The 19,404-nt window shown below is 34.1% G+C and overlaps 1 protein-coding gene across 1 annotated transcript in view; it reads right to left on the bottom strand.

Moving 5' to 3' along the window:
* Positions 1 to 303: 303 nt before the first annotated feature.
* The window catches only part of LOC149183862 (annexin Gh1-like), a 79,769-nt gene continuing 60,668 nt past the window's right edge, over positions 304 to 19,404 (bottom strand). The window contains exons 5-6 of the mRNA XM_089418808.1: positions 1,121 to 1,210; positions 304 to 1,030 (exon numbers count right to left, since the gene is read on the bottom strand). Of these exons, the coding sequence (XP_089274934.1) occupies positions 815 to 1,030; positions 1,121 to 1,210 (306 nt within the window). The 3' untranslated portion in view covers positions 304 to 814. The remainder of the gene's footprint in view (positions 1,031 to 1,120; positions 1,211 to 19,404) is intronic.

The following is a 19,404-nucleotide window of genomic DNA, read 5'->3' as shown; positions in this document are numbered from 1 at the left end:
AGATAATTATTATTATTATTATTAAAAATATATATATTTGAAATAATTGTATTTAAATGCTTCCAACAACGACTAACACTATCCACTAGTGAATGTTAAAACCAATGTTGTATAGATGTTGGATTTGAATAAATAGCTAATTCAATTCTTTATAAGCCACCAATCATAATACTATATAACTAGATAAACTTCATAACCAGATAAAGAGTGGGTATTGGCTTTTAACAAGCTCACTTCCTCTCACTGCCCTGTGTGAATTTCTCTCTTTAAACCTTAAAAAAAAGGCAAGAATATCTTTGTGTCCTTCTCAACCATCAATTCAATACTTTATAAGCCACCAATCATAGAATTCTATGTTACTAGATAATCTTTATAACCATAAAGAGCGGTGTTGGTTTTCAACAAACTCACATCCTCCTTAATGTCATGTGTGAATTTCTCTTTTTGAACATAAAAAAGACAAGGATATCCTTTGTGTCCTTCTCAACCATCTTCTCCATCTCCCTATAGAATAAGGGGAACCATGAAGTATCAACTGCTTGGAATCATGGAACCCTGAAGGAGACACTTTATAGAATCATGATGAACCAATATTCCCTACAATGGGATAGAGTAAATGACAACTCCTAGGCATCGAAGTTATCCTTTGAGTAAATAGTGAACTGACTCTAGATTATTGACTTAGAAAGCAGTGGATTAAGCAAGAACCTCAATGCTTATTTCGTTATTTGAAATATTTGAAAAAAAATAGTTTCTAAAATGGACCAAAAGGAAGGTTGGACAAGCTTCTCACTAATACTAAGAAGAAATATTTTTAAACATCAACCTTGGAGTCTATAAGTTTCAACAGAAAGCTCCTATGATTTCCCACTGTACTGTTCTTGATCACATCGTCCAGTAGCATTTGATACTTGCGAAGAAATTCAGTTTTAACTTCCCGCATATCAATCTCAGCGCGCGTCACTATAACTCGAGTTACAGAATTATCATCTGCACGTCCATTGACGCCTTTTGCATAGAGATATATTGTCTGCACAATCCAAGATGAGGAGCTGTCATGGCAATATATTTATTAGTATGCATAGATTCAAATACAGAAAAAATAACACATGTATATTGCCTTAGCGAAATATTTTGCAGGGCGATTTATGCATTTTATCGTCATGCGTACTGCCTCCTCGAACTCTCCACTGCGATCGCCTTTCAATCCCTGAGATACAAACCAAAATAAATCAATAGAAAACTGGTTACCGTTGTGCAGGGATTGAAGATTGTAACTCAGAGACACGGTTTTTGCCACGGCACAATACAGAAATCTATGCATGATTCAAGTATGAAGGTTTACTTTTCATATTACGCAACTAAAGTTTGATAACGGTATCCGTTAGATGATGAAGGTTAAATAAGGTTTCTTAATTTTCCGAACTCTATAAATTATATTTTAACGTCCACTGGAATAAAAATAATCCATGGGATTACTAGTTTTTTTTTTTTGCTGTTTGAAATTCAATTTTCTTCTTCGATTTATGATTAGCTTATTCAATTTTTTAAGGAGTTGTTTTGTGTAATTTTTTGGAAGTTTTTTCGGTCTAATTTTTCTAAAATCCTGCATGAATTCAGTGAAATCACAAGTTTGATGTGTAAACCTACACAACAGAAGTGCTCTAGGGGTTTTTCAGGGTGCTGAATCCATATATACAGTCAAAAAACTAGTTTAAATAACACAATGAAGATTTCACCACAATTTTTTTCTGCAGGATTCTAGCACCGGAAACTCCAAAAAGTCACACTAAAGACAATGCCATTTTTAACAGTCTTTTTACAAAAAAGATAATGCCAAAGAATTGAAGGTAACGTATTGCTAATTTTCTCACTGTTTTTGATGTCTCTAAAAGTATCACATTCCAAAATGTAATACTTTTCCAATAGACGGGAGCAACCTTCTTCCCAAACTTTTTTAAGTAGATAAATGCTTATAGCATGTAGAAAACAATTCTTATACAACGATGAAAGTGGCTAACATTTTTGTGTAATGTGACGAGTCTTAATTGGAATATTGAATATGTAAAAATATATTAAAATTAAGAATAATTATAATTGAGTTCTAAAAATACGTACATTATAATATGTTTAATTGAGAGAAGTATCAAGAGAAATAAGGAAAAGTAGAAAATCTTTCTTTACATATTTATGTTTGTTTATACTTTCTAGTAAGAATTGAAGTTGGGATATTGCATTTGAGATAAAAGATTAGTAGAATGATATAGAGAAATGAAATAAATAAATTTCAAGATGTAATATTAGCTATTAAAAATTTGGATTTAAAAAAAAACAATAAAGAAGTTGTGGTATGAAAGTGTTAAAAGAAATGAGATTTTATCAATTTAATAATTATTTATACAAAATAAATATATAGATCTTTATGCATATAAAAATATAATTTGTTAATTTAATAAGTTAAAAATATGAGAAATGACAAATTATGGATTTAGAAAAATGTTTATATTTACTTTGTAAATATAGAGAAATTAAGGATGATGTGCATTATCTAATGTTCTAGAGTATTGGGGTATGTAGTTCTTATTTTTCTTAAGTGTGATAATATTTGATTGTATAATTGGTCATTATTAGGTAGAGTTTTAGTTTCTATGAGAAGGAGTTTGTTCCTATTTTTAGTTGGTTGTTGGAGTCTATTCCTATTGTTTAGGTGGTTATTGAAGCCTAGTTGGTTTGAGAGATTCTCTCCAAGTTGTTCACTTCTTAGTTTGGTGTGAGGTTGAGATATTTCCTCGCCCAATAAAGTGTGTGTCCAAGATAGTTTTCGTGACATGAGACAAAGCTCACTGTATTTATCTTTATCCCATTATTTGATTATTGATTCTCTCCAACTTGTTAACTTAGTTTTGTGTGAGGTTGAGATATTCCCTCACCCAATAAAGTTTGTGTCCAAGATAGTTTTCGTGACATGAGACAAAGCTCATTGTATTTATCTTTGTCACATTATTTGATTATTGTGTAAAGCACTTGATACATCTATTGTGTATGCAAATCTCTTAAGACATCTATTGTGTATGTAATAATCTCTACTATCACATCTTAACAATAACCTTACGAAGTATAGAAGCTCCAAGATGAAGATTGAACAAAGATGCCAAAGTTGCAAATGAAGGAAACAAGTGAGAAAACAATGGTGGGATCAAGCATTGATGGATAACTATCTTGGTATGTGCAAGATGAAAGGCGTAGAGACACATGATGTAGCCCAAGATGTTAACAACTTCAACAGAGGAAGATGGTATTCATGTTATGTATCTCTTACTAGCATTGCATTATTGCAATGTTTTTATGATGTAAATTCATTCCTAAGTATGTCTATTAAGAAGTGTAGTAGTCAAAAATGAGTTCTAGCTACATGATTTGCTCCTTGAGCTATTTTTGAATGGTGCATTGTAAGTCCAAATTTGCAGGTGCAAAGAAAATATATGATTGAGTTGGATATATCACGTATCGAGACTACTTTCCTAGATAACTAGCAAGTACAATAAAGGACACACATGTATCTTAGTAGATGGAAGTAGGTCAATAGGATGGATAATTAATTAGTCATAATGGTCAGATTGATGTTAGACCATGGACTATAGTAGGTTCCCAATTAATACGAGGTGCCATTGGTATAATTATTTTTCAATTAGTACTAATGATAGTTCTTTATTTGAAAGGAGGATCATTTTGTGGGGTGAAAGTGAGTTGTAGTGTTCTCACTTAAGAAAACAAAATATTTGTTGCAAGCTTAATTTTTGGAGTGGAATGATGAGTTTATAGCAGGGAGGACAGAGAGGTCCTGAATACAATGGAGAGATCTTTGGAGTTTCATCCAAGGAAAGTAGGTGATAGTTATTGTGGTAGAGACAATATAGGCAATTCTTTTGGAAGCACTATGGTAGCAATTGATATCGATTATGGTAGCAGTAGATGTTGCAGTAGCAGTTGAGAATCAAATGTAGGTATAGGTGTGTAGAATAATAACATAATCATGGACATATTTCTATGTGAGTCACACATATTATGGCAAGTCTATATGCTATTGTTTAAGTTCATATAATGGTCCATGAAAATATGTGAACTACCTGGTATCTCCATGAGTTAGAGTGTGTTGAATGCACTTATATCTGCGTAACATGAAAAGGGAATATCATTGTAAGACCTAAAGAGGCATGCATGCCCCTTTATCATCAGTCCCTGATGACTTGATTAGTTCTTATATAATTTAGTTTAGTAGCCTTTTTTGAGATAGTTCTTTAACACTCTGAAGATTCAACCATGTGTAGGTTGGATACACTTGAGTAGACCATATTAGTTATAGACTCTAAGAGGTGAATTTTCATATTTAGGGGGAGTTTATCAATAAGTTGAATGAACCATGTACATGAGGGACATCCTAGTAGACATTGCAACGGTTAGGTACCCATGCATTTCGGTGGATGATTGTTCCTTTATATGTGCATTGATATTTTGGTGATGCGCGCATGATCGAGGTATCAAGTGGAAGCATCAGGTTGGACCAAAGATAAACTTTTTTGATCAAGAGGTTCTTCATGTTGTAGTGGAGCATGTAATACACAAAAGTAGTAGATGAATACCTTAGTTAATAATATTAATGCAAGTAGTCATTAAGGGGGAGTGTTGGAGTATGTACCTCATATTTTTCTTAGGTGTGATCATATTTGACTGTGTAATTGATCATTATCAGGTAGATTTCTAGTCTCTACAAGAAGGAGTTTGTTCATATTGTTTAGCTAGTTGTTGAGGCATAATTGGTTTGAGAGATTCTCTCCAACCAATTAGCCTCTTATTTTTGTGTGAGGTTGAGATATTCTCTCAACCAACAGAGTGTGTGTCCGAGATAGTTTTCCTATCTTGAGAACAAGCTCATAATATTTATATTTTTAATATTATTTGATTAATGTGTAGAGCTCTCAAGACATATGTTATGTATGCAATAATCTCTACTCTACCATATTAACATAAAGCACCTCCCAAAAAGGAGTATATTACATATTGAAACATCTCATAGGGGCTTCGTATTTGGGGGTTTAAGGTTCTAAAAATATGAGGAGGGAGAAGTGAGTAAGTGGCTTTGAACTACACTCATTTGTACCCATCAAGATCCACAATGTTGAATTCCATTTGCTCAAATGCTATTCTTGTTCTTCTTTAGTTTAATACCCATAATGATCTCTATAACACTACAAGCTCTCAAATATTCACCACTAGAAGTTATTGGACCTCCACTAGCTGAAATTGTTTCTTAGGCATTATGAGGCTTGGAAAATCCCCCATCTCTCTCATATCCACTTGCTAAATGTACTCCACCAAACATTTCATTAGAGATTGATAATTTGACTAAGATATGAAAAAACTACCTAATGAAAGGTCTTTTTAATTAGTCCTTATGAGGTAAGAATAAATAAAAGGACATATGAATTTCCTTTGTGTAAATTTTTTAAATTATTTTTCCTAAGATGTAAACACCAATACATGACTAAAAAACCAACCTCTCTCCTACTAATAGCTTTACCTGGTTTTTTTATCCGCCAAAGAAAGAAAAAAAAAACAAGAACATGATGCAATGAAATTAATGTTATCAAAATCCCCCAATCAATTAGTTGATTAAATTAAAAGTAAAACAATAAATAGAGAGTTTGCATGGCTTTCATAATCATCAAACTTATAAAAAATATATTATATATTATAAAAAATAAAAATAAATACAACACTAACATATATATAATTTAAAATTTAAAAATATTAAAAACTTTCGTAATCATCAAATTTATAAAAAAATGTGTTATATATTATAAAAGAGTAAAAATAAATACAACACTAGTATGTGTGTATATATAGGTATATAATTAAAATAAAAATTTATTTAAAATAAAAATTACATATATAATTTTTTTATTTCTTTACGCAATCTAATAAATTCTACTGGGAAAATTTCTTAAACTTATAATAATATAAATTTGTAATCCCTATCACTTAATAAATTTCGTTAATCTAAAATAATATATATCTAAGTGTTTGGCCAACAACTTCCCTAAGCTTAGCATTTTTAGTTATATAATTTAGGTAGAATTTGTAATCCATCCTTTCTCGAGAAGTTTTAAGATCTTGAGCCCTATGTATATTTTGGATTTGATGGAAATCTTGGAACCTATATGACAGATGAAATTTGATGTGAGATGACTTTGAGTGAAGTAAAATGTATGAAGTAATATAATGCAAGTTGTAGGAAATTCTATATACACGGGTGTAATGAATTTTGGCTTGTTACATTAAAACTGAAGTTGCATTTACTATATATGTTATTTATAGACAAGTCCATTTTTCAAGACTTTCATTAAAGTTGATGTACTTAAAATCTAAACTAAACTACCTTCCATATGCATACATTTTTAGGAACTTTAAGTTACAACACTCAAGTAGCCTTAGTCTATATAACATGTGTATTAATGCCCGTGCAATTGATTTTGAATAATGTGACTTGCGTGATATTAATTATTGTTAGAAGTGGGTTTTAGTATAAAGTCATACGCTTATGGGCATAAGTTGCATTTATAAAATGTTAGTACTTATAGAATGAAAGGAGAAGTTTTATGGAGACAAACAAATTAATTCTATTAGGAACCTGAAGAGGTCAAATGATTATAAGGAATTATTAAAATGGTATGCTTGTATTTTTTTTTGTATGAAGAATAAATGGCTATAGAAGGAAGTTTATATATTGAAGATGAAGTTTATATATTGAATAATGTCTCTCGTTCTTGTGTGTATGTTCATGGAGATAATAAGATGGGTTATTGTTTAAGTTTCAAGCATTTTAATACCAAAGCATAATTTTATTGGGATGTGGGTATGAGAATTTTCAATTTGATTATAGTTCTATTGGGAGGTGGGTATGAGAATTTTCAATTTGATCTTGACATGAATAAGGTTTAATAGAATTATTTGGTATTTTATAATCATGAAGTCAATCCTAAAATAAGAATATCTTAGAATTTATTTAAGAGCCTAACTCAAATTAAATGAAAATGACACTATATAGAAATTGATATATGCATCTATGATTTGAGACTTGAATCCCTGACTGTGTAGCAAGAGTATTAACTTTACCTTTACTCCCAAGTCTAAATAATATGGTTCTAAGGCTTAAAGACACCATTGGTGTCTTAAAGATGTTAAAAAGAGATTTAAATAAGTCCCCTTTGTAGAGAAGACACTTAGAAAATGCTTAGAAAAGCTTAAGGTGAGAAATTAGGAATGTTATGATGTATCAAATGACAATCAATAGAGCACATGATGGATGGGAAACACAAGAAAGAAAACCTTTGAAGATATGAAGCATGGCGCCACAAAAATGTTTGGCACATTATGACACAAAAAAATAAAAATAAAAAATAGTTGGCATGTGAAATGAGGAAGTTGGAAAAAGCTTACTATTTTGTTGTAGGTGGGAAGAGTTTTTGAGTGCAATACATTATGCTAGAAAAATATTTTTGCATGATACATTGTAAATCCAAATGTTTTAAGGTCGCAATAAATTCTACAAAAGATGTAGTGTATCACGTGGTTCAAAATAATGGAGGGTTGCAACACCAACATTGCATAAACCAATGTTTTAGGGATGTGATACACATCACGTCCAATGAAATTTTTGGACGATGTGATACTAAATCACATAATCAAAAGTGTAGGGATGTGATACATATCATAATTGATGAAAAAGTTGATATTAAGATATTATACACATATCACATGGATATTAATTTGATAGATGCAACAAACATATTGCATGGATACAAAATTGTGATGATGCAATAAGACATACCTTTCAACTACCTTAACAACAAAAAAACTATGCATTTGATTATCAACCTAGGGTTCATATGGAACTTTTGAATTGTTGCACATCATATATGCTATTATAATCTTTTATATGTTACCGAGGTTGTAGTAATCTAATGAATGTCATAGTGCAAGATATTATGATTCTTTTATAAGTCATCAAGCGATCCACACCACACTTGCATTCCAATCCATAGTTTGCAAGAACGTAATGAGCACACTACATAATATGAATTGTAGGAAAGTAAATTCACATGTGTAAAAAGTAAATCACATAAGCATCACAACTGACTTGCTCTAGGATTAAGATGATATTGGTTGTTGTAATAGAAATGCAAGTGCACGTGCAATGTAATGCAGTAGATCAAAAACTAATGAACCACACTTTGTCTGCAAAGGAAATAGAACCAAGAATCAGATGTTGTAAATAGAATAGTAAAATTGAACCAAATAAAAAAACAGAGTAATCACAATTCCATAAAATAGAGTATTATAATGTTAGCATAGAGTTGCAACAATGAACTAAGTCATGATTTATTTTATAAATCACATCATAATGATTAGTTCATAAATAATAACATTATTAATAAATGAGTTGTAACAGTAAACCTACAATACAGAGTTTGAACAATAGGAAATATTAGAGTTGCAATAGTTAGAATTCAAAGTTGCAAAAATAAGAAAAACAAAGTAATTGTAGAAATAAGTAGAACTGTAAATAATGTTACAACTATGATATAACTACATACGATACTTCGATAAGGAGGGTTCCCTACCTCCTTAGATGAGGCACTAATTTACAAAAGTAGTATAATGCTATATGCTTAGAAAATCATAAATTGAACATGAATGCAATGTAACTTTATATTGTGGAAAACTAGAAATTCAATTATGGTAAATGACTTATGAGCCAAGAAACTAGTTTGTTTTGATTACGCAACTCAAGGAGAGCAAGGTTCTTTATACATAATGATTTCTATCTAAATTAATCAATGAATTTTATGGAAAACCATGAGAATCAGGTTGTTCCATCCAGTTACACCAATTTTACAAAAGCTAGCAAAAATCAAAAATAAACTGGCTCAATTGGTTGTGTAACAAGTGGTGATTGAGTCATCATATTTTTCTGAGTGACTGTTTTCCTTTGTCACTTTTTTTCCATGGGAAAATATAGTTTTTGGATGCCTAGCCAATCCATAAGTGATAATTTTTTGGTTGATTGATGCACTAGCACAATTGTCACAGAGATGCAACTTCCTTTCTCCAGAGTTGTAGCAATGGGCCTTAGCGAGAGTTGCAGCAATAATTGTGGTGACAATTGCAACAATTATATTGAGGTGATATTAGTAGCATGGTGTGGTGAGATCATAACATGTAGAGTTGTAGTAATGGTGAGTTGAGATGCGTAGCATGAAAATTTGATACAATGGTGACAACAACTCAGAGTTGCAGCACTCATGACTGCAACTTAGAGTTACAACATCTATGCTTAGGCAGAGTTGCAACAACTACACTCAGGAGTTGTAGCATGATCCAAGTGGATATTGGTGGCCACCTGCCTATTCCACTTGGACCCCCATCATTGTTTCCTATTCATTTCCTATTTTTCAGCATGTTTTTCTATTTTGATAGTTTTCTATTTTTAATAGTTTTTCAGGTCTTGAACTTCCAAATCCATTTTGATGTCCTAAACATCGTCTTTTTGGGAAATAGGAAAATGTGAGACAAGGTCACTTTTGTAGCCAAATTCGTTTTTTCCTTGGATAGACCTTTCTAATGGGCTATCGTGTACATAAAACGAAGAATGTATGCCAAATTTACAACCCTGAGAAGTTGACATTCCAACTAACCCCATCGAGGCCCACAAGCTTTTAACTCTTCATATCCTAGGGTTGAGTTTTTGGATGTTTAGGGTTTCTCATTGTTTATTCATGAAAAGAAGGCCTCAAAGCATCATTGTAACACAGTTCAGAAGACATGTAGTCGTCACATCTCTTGCCAAAGATAAGTTTCTATCATTTGAGCTAGTTTGATTTCATTTTGCATGTAAACAATTTTAGTATTTGTTATTTATCAATTGAAGTTCAGTTTCGCTGTATTTTTGTGTTTTTTGTTTAAATATATATTTCATTTCATTCCTTCATAAATCAGGATTATTGGTATCAGAGCGGTCTGATCTTTCTCTATTTTTTGTGCATGTCCCAATAAGGTCGAGGTATAAGTAGTTGGGACTCAAATTGCTTGAACCCTTGCAAGACCTAAATTTTTTTTGACCCCGACGGCCTCCCATGGCAGACCAAAAGAAAGAAAAGGGAAAAAGAGATCCAATCAATTATTGCTCGAAGAAGCTCTTTAGCAATAGAGGAATGAAATGATGGATGATATTTCCCATATCCTTTGCTAACTAACAATAAGCAACATGTCTTCATCCAGTAGTCCCTTTGGAGGTGTCTCCCCTTTAAGATACAAGCTAATTTTGACATCACTATATTTGAAGGCCAAATAGATACAAATGTTATAGATAACTGGTTAAGCCTGTTGGAATGATATTTTTCAATTCATGATTTTTCCGATAGAGAATGCTATTTTTGCACTGCTTAAAGTTGCCCCCCATGTCAAGGACTAGTGGGAAACTTACTGTGAGAAAAAGAGCACGAAGGATTTGGCATTGTTTTCAATTGCACCCTCTTGGAACTATTTTAAGGATGCTATTAAGGAACAATATTACCCTATCAAAATTTACGAAGACAAATATATAAAATAGACCACACTACGGTAAGAAAGGGACCAAAATGTGCCAAAGTTCACAAATATTTGTCATACTTTGTGCACAAGGTTAGGTATCAAGGACTCTGAGTGTCATCTAGTGCTCAAGTATCATGGTTGTCTGCAAAATACATCCATATGGAGATGGAGTTTTTAGACATCTCCTCGCTTGGCACAACATATTGATATGCTACCCAAATGGAGAAAAAACTTAAACAGAAGAAGTGAGACTTTGGTTTTATAAATCTAAAACAAGGCAAGGGCACCCCCAAACTGCAGAACAAAGGACGGAGCCAAAGTGGAACAACCTAGGACAACCCATTAAATACCTAATAAAATAATAGTAATGGGAAGACAAAGAAGGACAAAAGAAAGTGGTGTGAGTTCCACAAGAGCTCCACTCATAACACAAATGAATGTCATGCAAAGAAATTGTTGGTTACCGAGATAAAAGCTTCAAAGGCAGATGCAGGCTTCGGCTCTAAACCAAACCCAAAAAAGGGGAAATAGATAATTTATGTGGAACCCAGTGCTATCGTTGTTACCACCAAGGTCTAGCACAAGGAGCTCAAAGATTCAGAGGAAGGTGAGCATCTCTTCCTCTCACAAATGTGGGTAAAGGGGATTCTAATGCATTTCATTTTTGATAGTGAGAGTGAAAAGAACCTCATCTTGAAAGAGGTTTTTAAGTGTTTGGGCCTACCAACAACACCACACCCGTAGTCATACAACCTCGGGTGGCTCCACCAAGGGAGAGATCTCCACATTAGCCAATAGTTTCGCCTAGCCTACAACATCAAGCCTTTCATGGACGAGGTATTTTGTGATGTTGCTCCCCTTAAAGTTTGTGATTTTTTGTTGGGCCAACTATACTTGTGGAAGTGTTATGTTTTGTATGAGTCCAAACCTAATATTTTTATTATTACTTTGGGCAGAAAATTGTATAGGATACCAGAGGCAGCCCCACTTACTGCTATTTCTCTTATCTTTACTAAGTAATGCAATAAGATCATCTCCCAGACTAGGAAATTTGTCTTCCTCCTAATTCACTCTCAAAGTAATGGGAAGATATTGGCCACATCCATGGCCTCCACATAGGCTCCTTTGCATGATAGAATAAAATGGATAAGTTTTTGGAAGAGTACAAAGACATCTTCTCCTCACCCATAAGTGTACCTTTGCATTGTCAGGTCAAGCATTCCATCGATCTGGCCCCCGACGCACCTCTACCTAATGGGCCAATTTATCACCTCTCTCTTATGGGAAATGAGGAAACAAGTGGTAGATCCAAGAGCTACTACAAAAAGGGCACATCCAACCAAGTTCCTCACTTTATGGGAACCTAATTATACTTGTGAAAAATAAGGATGGGACCTGGAGAATTTGTATTGATTATCAAGCCTTGGAAAAAATCAAAGTTAGTAATAGTTATCTAATTCCATGGATTAACGACCTTCTTTATCACCTCAAGGGGGGAAAATATTTCAGTAATATTGATTTGAGTCTGGCTACCACCAAGTTCCAATAGAACTGATGGATGTCTGGAAGATTTATTTCAAGTCCAAGGAGGGTCTTTTCAAGTGTTTGGTCATACCCTTTGGTTTGACTAATTCCCATGAAACTTTCATGAGGCTGATGAATGACATATTTCATCCTTTCACTAACTCATTCATGGTTGAATATCTCAATGATATACTCATATTCAACAAGAATTGAGAAGAGAACTTGCAACATATTCGACAGGTCCTGGATACTCTATGACAGCATAAGCTATGTGTGAACTTGGAAAAATTCTCCTTTGGCATGGACAAGATCCAATATCTGTGTTACATTATTGATAAGAAAGGTGTGCATGTGGATCCAACTAAGATATAATTCATTTGGGTTTGGTTGGCCTCAACAAATCTCACAAAGCTTCACAACTTCTTGGGCCTTGTTAATTTGTACGACATATTCATGTTGGGATTCTCTCATATCACTTGCCCTTAAGTTACGTTACTAAGGGTGGAGAAAAACAATGTTTTTTTGGTCTTGGTCACAACAAAAGGAATTTATTGAGATGAAACATTGCCTTATATCTGCACCAGTCCTCACATTACTAAATCTACAATAGTCATTTGGGATTAAGATAGATGCAATAGAAAATGCTATTGGTGCAATCCTCACTCAACAAGGGAATCCAATGGCCTATCATAGTGAGACACTCTCTGATACTATTCAGAGATACCCCACCTATGATAAGGAGATGTACTCCATCGTGCAGTCATGTTGGCAGTGGAAGTATTGCATTTTGGGGAAGGAGACAATCATCCACACAGATCATCGACCTCTCCACTTTATGCAGATCCATGGAAAGTTATAAAATGATCACCATCAGAAATGATATACATATCTACAACGATTCCATTTGAACATTAAATACAAGAAGGGTGGCACCAATCACATTGCATATTGCCTTAGTCAGCCCTCGTTTGTGGCACTAATCATTCTTCTCAAATATTGCGGGAATGACACTTATGGATGGTCGTATCTATAGAAAAACGATCTAGAATTCGCCACCACATACTAGATGTTGATGGAAGGACATAAAGTTCCATACTTCTACCTCTGGGATGCATTGTTATGCAACGTAGGAAACCTTTATGTTCCTTCAAGCAAGTGTGCCAAGTTGATTTTGGAGGCACATTACAATTAAGTAGCATGGGACTTTGGCATGGAGAAGAAAGTGACAGTACTACAAAAGTATTTTTATTGGCCAAAACTCTGATAGGATTTTTGCAAATATATTAGATCCTACAGTGCCTATGCCATCACCAAGTCAACCATTAAGAAGCAAGGTTTGTACACCTCTCTGCCTACTCCTAGCCAACTACGAGAATCTGTCTCCATGGAATATATGTATGGCCTTCCTTCTACAAAGCATGGTAATGATTTTGTTTTTTTTGTATTTGATAGATTTTCTAAGATGTCCATATTGGCTTCCTACAAGAAGAGTATCACAACAGAAGCCACTGCCAAGCTCTTCTTCGAACGAGTGTGGATACATTTTGGGATCCCACAGACAATCATATAAAATTAGGATAGAAGGTTCCTGAACACATTATAGTTGAGCCTTTGGTCAATGATGGATACCAAGCTCTCCAAGTCAACTGCCTTCCACTCCCAAAATGATGGGCAGACAAAGGTCGTCAACAAGATGATAGTGCACATACTGCACATGTAAAACTCCAATCATCCATGAACATGGGATGAGAGTCTCCCCCCTCTTCAACATAACTATAACAGAGCTCTCCATAGCTCAACTAGTCACCCATTTTAGGTGGGCTTTGGATTTCAACCATTGTATCCCATTGATGTTGCAATGCCTCTTGCAACTACATAGGAAGAATATGGACATGTTCAATTGTGAGTTAATAACGAAATCAATTTTATTGAACACATTCAACACATATGCTATCGAGTTCATGATATCTTGAATAAATATAATACTAAGTTTCAAGTGGGCGACAAGGTTTGGTTTCATTTGTAGAAGGAACACATTGCAGGAGCCCATCAAAATCTTCAACCACTCTAATATGGACCTTACACCATCACCAAGGATATGGGTGAAAATGTTTTAAGCTAAGTATTCCCCCATTCCTTGGCCCGCATTCGATATTCATTGTAGACTTCCTTTGGCCATACTTTCTACCAGTATTGGACACATCTGACATTGTTGAGCATCTAACACCAATAGAGCTCAACCCAAATTGCATTGAACATGAAACAACTGATAGGATCATGGACACATAGATTAATAACACTAATCAATAGATGATCCACTTGTATCAGGTTGTCAAATTTGGTTAGCTCTTACACCAAGGCAAGTGGCTCACCATGGACCACGTTTAACAGAAGTTTCCCCATCTCATGGAGGCACTCAATGCAATGGGGATCATTGCTTCCTAAGGGGGGAGGACTAATCCATGTGGATATTGGTGGCCACCCTCCTATTCCACTTGGACTCCCACAATTATTTACTATCACTTTCTTATTTTTCAACACAGTGTCCTAGTTCGACAATTTTCTATTTGTAGTATTTTTTTGGGTCTTAAACATTTAGATCCGTTTTGAGGCAATAAATGTCATATTTGGGAAACGGGAAAATGTGAGTCAAAGACACATTTGTAGTCAATTTTTTTTTATCCTCGGATAGACCTTTCTAACAGGCTATCATCCATGCAAAATAGAGATCGTATGCCAAAGTTACAACCACGAGAAGTTGATGTTCTAACTAACCCGATCGGGGCCCGCAACCTTTTGGCGTTGAACAACTCCAAGGGTTAAGTTTTTGGATGTTTAGGATTTCTCATTATTTATTCATGAAAAAATTCCTTAGAGCCTCATTATAACATAGTTCAAAAGGCATGTAGCCATCACATCTCTTCTCAGAAATAAGCTACTATTGTTTGAGCTAGTTTGTTTTCATTCTACATGTAAACAACTTTTAGTATTTTCTATATATTAATTGAAGTTTAGTTTCATTATATGTCTATGATTTTGGTTTAAATATATATTTCATTTCATTCCTTTATAAATTTGGATCATGTCACTTGTGTCTTTGCAAGGAGTTGTAATAGATGTTGAGAGAGTTCTAGTACCTGCACTTGGAGGGTACCTATGTAGTCTTGTTTCCTATATACCATTTCCAATACAAAAAGGTGAAATTTTCTAAAAATGCATAAGAATAAGAAATGAAATGGTATATTATGAGGATAAAAATACATTGACCATAAATTTATCATTATGGATGAAAAAGGAATTAAGATGAGATGAAAAGGAGAAAAAGATGGATAAAAGGGTATTAGAAGGTTGTTAAAAGCATGTCAATTTGGGCACTCTCCCCTCAACTGAATTCATTACAAATCCCCTCTACCTCATATGTATGGAAGTATCATCCTCTTTCTTGGATTTCCTTCCAACAGGGAAATTCCTCCCTTTTAGACAACTTGTGTTGTTCCCTATATTCCTTGGTTGATAGCTAGCTAGATCACTGTGTAGTGAAAGTTTAGACATATCCTTCTATCCCATAGATCTCTATGCACTCTCTCTAGTTCTACCTTTGGGTTGTTGGGATTAAAATGGGTCCCTTTGTCAAATTTTATCCTTGGCTAGTTTCCATCTTTCATTACATCGTTTTATGGTTTCCTTCTCTAATCCTCTAATATGTGCCCTATAATGTGCAATAACCTCTTGCTTATTTTTAGCCATGAACTCTATATATGAAGAAGATCTAGCCCATTTCTTATGTGTGTTAAGGAATTTTTAAGGCCTATGATACTCTACCCTAACCCATAGGTTTCTATTGAGATTCCCCTAACCTTAGGAGAAAATGCCCAACCAGCATGGTTGCTTAGGTAAGACCAATCAACATGGTTTCTTAGGTAAGACACAAATGCCCACAATTGGACATCACCCCAAAAGTGGTTGAGTTTCTAGATTGGATCATGCAACAATAAGCCATTATGCTAGTATAGTCCACATAACATGTTATTTTCCACATTAGTACATACATAGTGAGCCTTCAAAAAGGTATTTGAGGATGTGATCTCAAAAGGATTACTAGTCATTATGGATTTTCTTTGGAATAATATAAGTTTCTCCTGCAAGAAAATATTATAGTGTGGAGAGGGAGCCATGTAGGTAAGTGTTGACTCCACCAAAAATACAAATTGTATATTCTCGATCTCCAATCTATTCACTTGTTTATCCAGCTAAAAAAAAATGTTTTCTTCTATTCTTTCTTCTTCCCATCTGATTTTGTTCATTTCAAAGTACTTAACCCATTTCTCTCTCAATCCTCTAATATTTGGTGATTGTCATTGAAGGGAATCACCCTTTATTTGTATGATGCTAATAGTTGATTTGACCTATCTTATTTCTCTTTCATCCACATATTAGGAATATCTACCTCTATGTCTTTTTCTTCTACTATTTTATCATTTTTCTAAGTAGATATCTCAATCATGGTAGGTCTACTATTTTTTATTTGGACAACCACTTCTTGAGTTTATCTTTTGTAGGTTTTGGTCGTCTCTCTTACTTTGGTGAGAGGTTCCCCTGCAGCACGGGAACATGTTTCTTGGGAAAGGTAGTGTAGTTTCTCAAAATATCTTTCCTCTCTGAGTTCATCTCTCAACATTTTAATGGTGGTATGAAGTTCCCTACTTTTATTCTCTAAGATATTATTCTTCCATTAAAGGGATTCATATAAAGGCATGAGACAAGGAGTAATTACTGCTTTATGCTTCCTGATGTTTTATGTCTTCTTCAGTTCTTTAGCAATAGTAGCCTCTTCTATAGGAATGCTATGAATGGTTACTTCTTATTCTTCTTATGTGCATACCACTACAATCGTAGCAAGTCCTTCTCATAGAATTTTCCTTGTTGGTTTTTGTGTTGCAACAAAGGTTTCTATCCCCATTTTTCATCAAGTGTATGCCCAACAAAATATTTATCATCCCCCATCACTCTTTCTAATTTTTATGTATCAGTAGGGTTTCTTTCTTCAATCACCTCTGTTGGTTCTTATGGAGCAGCAGAGGTTTCTCCTTTTTTTGCAACTCCTCCTTTTTATTTTTCCACCCTAGTTGGTTCTTGTGTAGCTGCAAGGGTTTCTTCTTTTGTTTATTATGTTGTAACAATGGGGGTATACCTAGTACTTTTCTTCTTTGGAATGGGTACATATCCTGGTCTCTTTGTCATTCTTATCAATCTCTTGGATGAGGGTTTGCTACCTATTATCTTGACATCATTGTTAGGACTACTCTCATCTTTCTATGGAGTTGCAGCAGAACCCTCAGAGATTCATTCCTTAGTTGGAATGCTAGGGTATTATGTAGCTAGCATAGTTGCAACAATGTATTATTAGATTATGACTTGAGGATTTGTAGCACCTACAGTTTCTAGAGCTACAACAACACTATCTCAAGGTGGATTTGTATTAGTTGTGTCTCCTCCAAGTGGAGTTGTAGCAATTGTGATATTTTCTAATGCTCTTGCTACTTTGGCCTATATTCAACCTTATTTTTGTATTGCATGCTCAACCAAAAGTTTTATCAACACATGATATGAGAGGGCATCCTTGGGTCATCCATATTTTTGCACAAGTAATGTCATAATTTGCAACATCCTTGAAAGGAAAAACATATTAACCATCCTACCATGTTGCAAGTGGTCTAGTAAAATGAGGTGTTGTAAATGCATGACCTCCTAGGAACCTTCACAAGTTATATACCTCTGCACCACCACAACAACATCTCTTTACAAAGCTGATAGTGATTGTTTGTCAAACCCAACCCCTTTCCTGAATAGGGATTTTCCTAGCTTGAGAAATTGTTCCATGATATCATCTTTTTACCTTTGATGACAATATCATTTCTCTCCCATTTGTGCAAGTATTGTTACTTTAACAAAACATCCTCAGTCACTTACACAAATTTTCTTGCCACTACAAATATATCTTCCCTTAAATTCATTTCAAACTCAAGGGCCACCTCATCATCATACCCTTGCAGTATGTGTACATATTCTATCCATCCATCCCATTGAACGATATCCCATTTATGGTCATATGCTTGTAGTAGAAATCTCTTTGTAGTTTAATGAGCCTCCCATTTTTCCTTCTTCTCAAAGCTTAGACAAAATGTGACTGCAAATTGAATGAAATGGTTTGGTGGTTGGAGATTTTGAATTATGGAAGGGGGTGATTTTTTGATGGGGTGATTATGTCATTGAGTGATAACAAGAATGAGTGATGCAAGTGAATTCAAATCGAAGGTCAAGTCGATAAATCCAATCAATGTTATTCATCATGCAATTTTCAAAAAGTGCACCTCTCTAACTTACCATAAGTGGTCATCATGCCATGTACCTTCATCATGTGGCATGTTGGCCCCACAAAAAAGGTTGGATCCATGTTAGTGTAAAAGTTGTAGCATAATTCCTAAGTTGTAGCAGTAGGGTTCTAGATTTATAGCAATGGTGCTCTAGAGTTGTAGTAACAGTTTTAGATAGAATTTCAACTTGATTTGGTCATGGTGTCATAGAAGGAAACATCGTAACCCGTTCTAGTTATCAAAATTCAAACAATGGAGTTGCAACAACAATGCTCCAGACTTGCAACATTTCACCAATTTGAAACATTAGGGTTGCAACAATTGGAGTACAACAAAAAAATTGTAGAAATGGGGGTTTATTGACATATTTTCAGCAATAGAGTTGTGTAATGGAGTTGCAACAACAACAACAACATCCTCTCCTACATATACTAAAAACAAATTTATTGGTAGAAAAACTATAAAGAAACTATAGGTTCATGAGCAGAAGTATCTTGATATAACCATCATGAAATCGTGAAATTCCCTTCTACTCGTGAGTTCTTTTTCTTTTTTTAACATGGCATGTGTCAGCTTAGGCTAGTTTTCACATGAAATGTGCCCAAGTAATGCCCCTAAGGGTTTTTATATATGTATTTATTTTTCTTTTTTGAAAAAAATAGAATATGATAATGATTCACCTAGTAGGAATATATCCCTTATGGATAATATATAGGTTGCTATATTGTCATCATCATTGATTTTCATAAAAAAGGCTTCCTTTCACAGGTGTCTATTTGTTTTCCATCAGGGGCATTCTCTATTCATCAATGGTATGGATTTTTATGGCTCCACTATAATATAGAGTGTCTATCTC

The sequence above is a fragment of the Pinus tabuliformis genome, chromosome 3_2, assembly GCF_031772625.1.
Source record: "Pinus tabuliformis cultivar Carrire ecotype Pingquan chromosome 3_2, CPIR1, whole genome shotgun sequence".
NCBI lineage: Eukaryota > Viridiplantae > Streptophyta > Pinopsida > Pinales > Pinaceae > Pinus > Pinus tabuliformis.
The sequence above is the reverse complement of the archived record's forward strand: the minus strand, read 5'-3'. Positions and strand labels throughout refer to the sequence as shown.